Genomic DNA, 8,891 nt, shown 5'->3' with positions numbered 1-8,891 from the left:
ATCATGACAAGAAATACTTCAAGAACTAAAAAGTCCGGAAAAAAAATTTAAAGACTAAAAGCAAAATTCTGAAAAACTATAAAGACTAAAAATATATTTAACCCTACAAATTAACAATAGTATTAAAGTCATTCAAATGCATAATACTTTGTTGTTCAAAAACTTTTAAATTTATGACAAAACTATAAAATACTTAAATGTGACTATGACGTTTATAATGGGACTAATTAAGTAATTATAAGTTCAACATGGTTTTTTCTTTTTTTTCCTTTCAGAAAGCTCTTAATTGTACTTTTTTTTTTGGTATTAGTTCTCTAATTTTCATGGGAAGGGGTCAATAATTCAAAGTTCGTCCGCAAAGTTACGAAAATCTGATTAAGAATTGTTCTTATCGAGAATCGAATTTGGGCTCTTCGAACGATCCATCATAGGGGGAGCTCATTAATCGCCCCAATGTCTTGGTTTGTACATTTTGCTTTTAAAACAAAGAAAATGCTAACTTGTACTTTAAAGAGCGCATGTTAAAAAATTTAATATAAAAAATATCGTCTTAAAATTTGGAAATTTAATAACTCGTTGAGATTTACTTTTGCCGTCCTTCCAGTTACTCATGCACTCTATGTCTTTTCCATTTTACCCTTCCGCTACTTAAGTAGCGAACGTTATAAAAATGAGAATTTTTTGAAAAATGAAGTTCGCTACTTAAGTAGCGGTCGTTATAAAGGTAAGGTGTTTTTGGAATGTCCGCTACTTAAATAGGTGATGGAAGTATTTTAGTAATTTGGTAAAGCGCGCAACAAATCCAATAGGGTGGCAAAAATAAATTTCTAAATACGTTAGTAGTCTAATCGTAAGCCCAACAAACTCCCTTTATAAGATGTCCATTATTACCATTCGATAAAAAAAAAAAAAAACTAACAACTTAAACCCTTTGACAAAAAAATCCTAAAACCCTATAAAACAACAAAACTCAATCGAATCGAACACCATCACTTTGTATTGTTCCAGAAAAACCAAAATCTCACTGGAAAACGCAAAAGGAATTGGTGGATTCTCGCAATTAAAACGTTAATTCACGGTTGAATTGTTGTGTATGAAAGTAAATAAGGGAAAAAAAGACATACGAAGTTTGGAAAAAAAGATGAAAAAAAGAAACATGGAACCAAATACCGATGTTGAGACATTGAATCTAGTTACTACTGTCGGCCGAAAAAGGAAGAACAAGGACAAAAATTTAGTTGAAAGACAAAAATCAGAAGATGAAGAACAAGTTGATTTGCAAGATCAAAGTGGTGAGTTCATGGATGTTTTAATGTATATAAGTATAGAACTGGAATTTTATTTTTCTGGTAATTTATTCTATGTAATTTGATCTCTCTTCTACCTATATTTAGGGCTTGTTTGGATTAACTTATTTTTGAGCTTATGCAAAACAGTTTATGCAAATAAATAATTTTTTATGTATTATTATAAGTTTATGAAGGTAGTTTATGATAAAATAGCTTATAAAAATGCAATTTTCATTAGTGGAAACTTATAAATTAACATAAAACCTCATTTACTTGCGTAAGCTGTTTTGCATAAGCTCAAAAATAAGCTAAATCCAAATGGGCCCTTATTATAAAATTTCACTATATTATTTTGAACTACTCATGTTGATTTTACTCTTTTCTCTCAATGATATCAGATGGATTAGTGGAACATTGTGATTCTAAAGCAGAGGAGGTCAAAGACTCTAAGGAGAATAAAGATTCTAATATTGGAGCAGCTATCAAACCTTGTAATATAAAACATTTATGGTTGATTCCATTGTTGTATTATGAAATACTGTGCCTTAAGTCATCCATTCATTTTCCTCATGGAATTTATCTTTGTTTTTTAGGTAGGTCAAAAGATGATAAGAAGAATAGAAGAAAGGAGGTTCCAAAATCACACGAAAAGAGAGAACAGGATCATCAGAACGAGTGTCATATTATTTCCTCAGGAAATTATGACTGCTCAAATGGAATTAAAAGTATGACTGCGTTTCTAAAATATTTACTTTATACTTGCTTAATGCATATATTGGATGAGATGAATTGCATAGGGTTATTTTTACATGTACTTTGACACAATTTACAATAGTCGTTGCCATACATATATACATATACATATACATATGATAAGCATTTCAACATCCTTTGTATTAACTTTCATGTGCATATGTCTTTCATCATTTGCCAACATCCACCCTACCTCCGAACAGTGGGCATGTAGACATATCATTTTAACATTATTCTTTCAACCTGTTGGCTGTAGATTATGATGCATCCGTGTGCTTAGTGATTTTATTTTATTTGTATGCTATGGTCTTTTTATCATCATACATGGTATAATTTCTGACCGGGGAATACTCAAACTACAGAGTGGATTATGGAATGCCGACAAAGTAGACCAGGATTGGAGGTATTGCAGCATCACATTGACGATTTTATAACTGCTTACGAGGAAAAATTGGAAAAGGTAAACATTTTGAAAAACTTCCTTTAAACAAAACAAAGGTTGGATGCTCTTGTCAGACATTGTTTCAAAATTTTGCTACTTTATGCAGATTTCTTCCTAATATTAGTTAGATAACCCTTTTTTCGGTGGGGATAATAATCATGGCATAGATTTTATTATTATTGAAATAAAATTGATGCTGAAACTTGGAAGATATTTTATTTAGAGTTTTCATTTGTATGCATAATACTAGTGCCATGGCTTTGAAAAATAACTAGTAAATGTTGTTTTCATCTATAAGGAGAGGATTTAATGTATGAATCCAGGTTATAGTCGCTTAAGGTTTAATGTTGCTTTGCCTCCATGTGTTGAACACTTGGTGCTTCTGTTTTTGGGGTATGGTAGTTGGTGTTAGGAGGTAGATGATAATTAAGTTTGTATTCATAGAGTATCTAGATGAATTGATATGTATCTCACAGCTGTAAAGCCATAGAAACGGGATTAGAAGTTCGTTTTTGTTTTTATGTTCTTGCGTATCATGTGGATATTCTTTTCTCTTATGCACTTTTCGAGTTGAGATTTATATTTCGGCTGAGGCAGCATAATAACTGTCTTTCTCTAGACAGCAACTGTCCTTGTCATGAGCATAGTACATCTCATCAGGAAAGAAAAAGAGTTATTGATAGAAATGTGGTGTTTAATGAGAAAGAATAGGGAATATCTCCCTTGATTACAGAACAATAATTCAGAACCATGAGGATCTCCAACCTCCTTATCCAGTGGCCCTTATATAAACTCTCTGACCAACAGTCCCAATGGACACATAACAATAGTACTCCCCCAAATCATTCACGTTGTATTTGTTGAAGATTAGTCCGCTGGGGTCCCAACTCCAAATCTTTAATGCATGATTACCAAAATACATACGAGAGCTATGAATGGCCTCCAGGGTCCACGGACCCTCAAAGCTCACAAGAATAGCTAGCTGAATACTTATTGCAGTGACATCCATATTGCTATTGATGTTTCCAAATAATTCTAAATAGTCTCTCCTTTTCTCTTAGCCATAGCTGCAGCAACAATGGCATATGTTTCAGCAAGAGAAAGAGTGAATTCAAAGATAACTTGGATTACAAATATTGAAATTGAATTACTTCCCACGAGAACCATGATCATTCGTTTCTTTGAGAATTTATTTCTCCCTGCCAAAAATTGAACAGCTTTTGAATTCCTCAACATTCACAACTCCAAAATTGGAGCTTTGATACAGTTGATAGGAATTGAATCATATTGTAGAAATATGGTGTTTATTGATGGAAAACAGTAGTACACAAGATGTATTTTGAGAGGCCTGGTACTCTCCCACAAAAATGCCCTTTACAAAACTTAAGACCCCCCTTAGTCGCTCCTTACCATTAGTTAGTCTCTCATCTCACGCCCCTAACTAACTGACTTACTAACTCATTCTGTGATCCTCAAGTGTTTAATCTTTCACATTCAATATTCTGTTATAAATGATCACACATTTGTCACTTATTTTGGTTTCCATGCAATTATTGTTTGGTCGATACAGGAAAGAAAAGTAAAAGAAGCCCTTGCTGCAGAAGGGGGGTGGACGGTGGTTGAACACCACAAGGGTAGGAAGAAAACAACTGACTCTGAAAGTGGGATTGCTGTGGGCTCAGTTGCTCAAGCTGCTGTAGAGAATAAATTGGCCAGAAAGAAACCTAAAGAAGTTGGTCTAGATTTCTACTGCTTTCAAAAAAGGGAAGCTCAGAGAAATGGTATCACTTATTTTTCATAATGGTTTGCCATAATTTTATATCCTAGATAATGTTTAACCATTTTTTATATCATAAAAAAATTTCAAATGTTTTGCCATCAAAATTTGCACCAAGGAAAAGATCTTAAGAAATATTAGGGGTTAGTTTCTGCTAGTAGTATAATACACAATTAGCCCTAAATAATAGTAGAAATAGGTGCCTTAGGGTATCATATATCTGTGGAATTTATCGCGTCACTTTCTTATCTTATACACACTTTTAGACTTTTCCTAATATATTTGTTCCTAGGATTCAAAACCCTTCATCCAGTTAATTAAAATTTTATGCACACGATGTTTCTTCTGGATGTTCATAAAATGATATCTTGTTAGTAGGAACACCTAAAAAATTAAATTATTAAGGTTGCTTTATCCTTTTTCTCAACCCTAGATGTTGTCTTAAATTAATACTTGGTAACACTCGAACTCGATCGATTTTGGTTGATGATCAAACTGAGATAAACCATTCATATTTTACTTGCAGAGATTATGGAATTGCAGAGCAAATTTGAGGAGGATAAAAAACGTCTGCAACAGCTGAGAGCTGCTAGGAAATTTAGACCATATTAAATTGATAGCAGCCAAGGTTGAATGTTCTTTTCTTTGGGGGAGGGGATTATATTTATGATGAAGTCCTGAAATAGTGAAATTGGAATTATCCTATAGTCTTGAAAAACTTGGCTCATTTATCATTCCAATTTTATGGAGAATATTTGTAAATGTAAATTTAATTTGAAAATATTTGAAAAACTCGGAGGAAGCAGTTATTCTAATTTGAGTTTATGCTATGATTTACCATTTTGCACGTCCCTTATGTCCTTCATTGGGATTTGAGAGGAGTGTGAGGGTTTGTTCCTCGTGTTGTGGTGTTGTTAGTTCATTTCTGTCATCTTCATTCTTGCGTTGATACTTCCATCGTCGCTCTTACCATCTTCATTCTTGCCTCCCCTGTCAACGAAACGAGGAACAATGGGAGGAAGCAAAGCTTCAAGCGTTGCTATTTCTAGTCAAAGAAACATACCCAAATGGTTGTGACGAGTTTATTTGTATGTATGTTGCAGACACAGCTAATTTGTGAGGGTTTGTTCCTAGTGTTGTTGTGTTATTTGTTATTAAAATGCATGACTATTTAGTCATATATTTACCTAATAAGAATGAGAGAAGATCAATTAAGTGTGACTTATATAATATTTGAAATTTATTTTAAATTTTAAAATAATAATATATGAATTTTGGCATATTTTCGTTAATTATTATTCATAACACTTAAATTTCTAAATTAAAAATAAAATTATTAATTTTAAATTATGTTCAAAATTAAATAATTTAAAAGGAATGAAATCTAAGTTTCAATTTCACTTAGTCAAAAGAAGTTAACATGAAAATTAGATTCTAACACTTAGGATGATGAAGAATATGCACGGGTGTTATGCGCTATTTTATACTATAACGTCAAAAAATTATTTGTATAAATAGTAAATTTAAAATTGAAATAATAGATATTATCAAAATAATAGTAACAATAGAAGTTATCTAAATGTGATATAGATGTTAAATATATGTTTATACATTTAAAAAACTAATTTATACATCCAATTTGAAGTTACTTTGGCATCTTCTTCATTAACATTGATTAGTAATATATTTAACTCATTTTTCAAAATAACTATGGAAATGACAACATATAATTGACCATGGAAAACAATTGATCGATGTTGAAACATAAGTTTTTATTTATATTATAAATCTCATTGGAGGATTCTGAGTTGGATAAATTACTTCATTATCTCTTAAAAAAAAACTACTGTATTATCGAATTTGACATTTATATTAATTTGAAACTTATTGGAGCAAAAATAAACCAACTTAACTCATACTCAAATATCGAATATGATAAAAATCATACAGTGGATAACAACTATTAGTAAATTTTATTTTATCTATTTTTTTTTACTAACATTAGAAAGTAGTCATTACAATCGACCAACTCCTTATATTTACAAAGATTGGACAAAAGATTATTAGCAAAAACATTAACTTTTTTGAAAAATAAATTAAAAAATACACAAAATAATAAAATGAACAAAAAAATTTAAAATGAATAATAACCCAAAACAATAATAATAATAATAATAATAATAATAATAATAATAATAATAATAATAATAATTACAATTAGTACCCCACATTAAATGGATGTAAGTGGATGATGTGGCTAAATGAAAAGTTTTCATTGGTTTGTAGATTAGGGTTTAGATATGCAATTCCACAACTATCTAGGATTTATATATATAGATATCGTGAGGGTATTTTTTTGACTCAACATTTGGTTTGGGATCAAGTTGTTCATTGGGTCGTGCAAGCATATTTTGAGCTTAGGCCCACTCCATAACACCCATTATTATATGTTAAATAAGATGTTTTCTCTTCTGATCCCCGCCTTTCTTTTTTACTCCTGAATTTTTGTTTTTGTCCTTGGGGATACTTTGGTTTGTACGAACTAATTTTTTTTGTCATGCTCAAAAATTTCGGTTAGTAAAAATCGAAATTTTGTGTTCTAATTTTTTTTCAGATTCCCTACATAAATTCAGCATCAGACCCTCAACTTCCACAATTTATTTGAAATACTAAACGATGTCCGATTTGAGTAAACGACTACTCGTTGGAAAGCTTAGGGTATCAAGATTAAAAATATAATTTTTGTTTTGAGGGTTAACTATCCAATTGGTTCAGTTTGACCAAATAATGAGTACTGGTACAAAAATAGAGCAAAAACTTTTCTCAAACTTGTAGGTAGATGTTCTCATACTATACTTAATGAAATTTAACAATTCCGGTGTCAATCCTGTAGTAAATTTTGTCTTCTTTACACTAGATTAAAAATCGTTAGCATACGACTTATAGTCAGAGAGATATGTTAAATTTACCACATGTAGCTCTACACGAATTTTCACATAAATCTTTCCTCTTTTCTTAACATTTATGTTATTTCGGTTTATATAAACCGATTTTTTTTCCATGTTTAAAAATTTAGGTTTGTAGAAATCGAAATAAGTTGGTTAAATTTTTTCAAAATACGAGGGGCAAAATGAGATTTTAGGGGGGTATAAAAGAAACCTTGGGGGTCGGGAGAGAAAACATCGTTAAATAGATGTGTATATCTTGATATTGTACTTTATATTTATCCTACATGTAAGTAGAATGAAAAAAAATACTAACTACGAATAAATGTCGCACATAAAAGCATCCACAAGGAGAACGAGAGACATATCACGAAGGGGGGCTGCAGAACAAGTCTCCAAGAGGCTGAAATTCCTAACTTAGATAAAAATCAGCTGCAAAATTTCCTTCACGAAGTGTACGAGTCAAGTCGACAACCCAATCCAAAAATAGATTTTTGATGGTTTAGATGAGACTACTATAACGATTAGTGGTGGAACCATGAAATTCTTTGGGTAGACCGTTACAAAACTTATATTGCAGACAAAAAATGCAGACAAAAATTTCATGTCTAGTTGGCCGCTCAGGGGGTAAATGAGGAAACCTTCATATTGTAAGGGTGTATTGAAAAAAAACTAGGCAAGAGTTGAACCTAAGATTTCGCTAACTTTGCAGGGGTAATCAAATTTCTCTAACTTTGCAAGGGGTAAACAACTATTTATCCTAAAATTTATTGTTAGAAATTATTAGAAATAAGTATGGGTCTAACTCATCCTCACAAAATCGGCTTGTAAGGTGAGGACTACCACTTACTTATAAACACTTGTCATTGCCATCTCATATCTGATGTGAGATTTTTTAACATTTATTTTATTTTTCAAAAAGAAAACTAAATGTTAAATTGGAGCACACAAGAGTTAAACATGGATGAAACCTTCAACACTTTAATGAATTACGTAATTATCCTCCAAGATACATGAGATTTATATCATTTTTTTTTTAATTAAATGATCAATTCGTCCATGTAAGATCGCAAGCTTTCGAGTTTAGAGAAAAAAGAAGAAAAATATGTTTTTGAGTTTAATTTCGTTTTTTTGGTTTTGGTCCCTCTCTGCAATTTTATTTTTGGATTTGACCCCTCTAAGTGGATGACTGAGCATCATCATTGACACATCATCCTCCGTTTTCCACGTCATCATTTTTTAAACGACACTTAACATTAGAGACGAAAACCAAAAGGATTTACCCATTCAGGGACTATTTTAAAACAAAAAAAGATACAAGGACGAAAACCAAAAACTTGCTAAGTTACATGGATGAATTGATCATTTCAATTTTTTTTTATTTTTTTAGTTTTAAGGACACACTATCATGTAAATTAATTTTATACTAACGACCAATATGAATAGTTTAATCTTCCATTTCACATTAAGAAAGTGGAGTAAATTTGAGAGATTTGGCGAAAATATGATTATGATGATGGGTTGACAATGTAAAATTAGTGCATATTCTTTTTTCTCTTTCTATTGTAGAATATACGGTATAAAAATTTAAAATAATTAAAAATATATAAAAATTAAAAAAAAAAAAAAGAAAAACAAAAAGTGACCGAAGGAGTTATTTAAAATTCAAAAAGAGGTTTGGAAGT

The 8,891-nt window shown here is 31.0% G+C and overlaps 1 protein-coding gene across 1 annotated transcript; it reads left to right on the top strand.

Moving 5' to 3' along the window:
- Positions 1-927: 927 nt before the first annotated feature.
- Positions 928-5,096, top strand: LOC123910238 (ribosomal RNA-processing protein 7 homolog A-like). Its single transcript, XM_045961357.1, has 6 exons — positions 928-1,292; positions 1,688-1,780; positions 1,883-2,014; positions 2,405-2,502; positions 4,055-4,265; positions 4,788-5,096. Exons 1-6 carry the CDS (start codon positions 1,094-1,096, stop codon positions 4,871-4,873), a joined length of 819 nt encoding a protein of 272 aa, XP_045817313.1. The 5' UTR covers positions 928-1,093; the 3' UTR covers positions 4,874-5,096.
- Positions 5,097-8,891: the final 3,795 nt, after the last annotated feature.

Source organism: Trifolium pratense, linkage group LG1, assembly GCF_020283565.1.
Source record: "Trifolium pratense cultivar HEN17-A07 linkage group LG1, ARS_RC_1.1, whole genome shotgun sequence".
In the NCBI taxonomy this organism is placed as follows: domain Eukaryota; kingdom Viridiplantae; phylum Streptophyta; class Magnoliopsida; order Fabales; family Fabaceae; genus Trifolium; species Trifolium pratense.
This window is presented reverse-complemented; position numbering and strand designations above follow the sequence as displayed.

Bases quoted from the DNA above. Each gene is read 5' to 3' on its own strand.
- LOC123910238 (XM_045961357.1), top strand. From the start codon at position 1,094: ATGAAAGTAAATAAGGGAAAAAAAGACATACGAAGTTTGGAAAAAAAG. The intron at 2,015-2,404 runs GTATGACTGCGT...CTCAAACTACAG, and splicing joins CTGCTCAAATGGAATTAAAA to AGTGGATTATGGAATGCCGA. The intron at 4,266-4,787 runs GTATCACTTATT...TTTTACTTGCAG, and splicing joins AAGGGAAGCTCAGAGAAATG to AGATTATGGAATTGCAGAGC.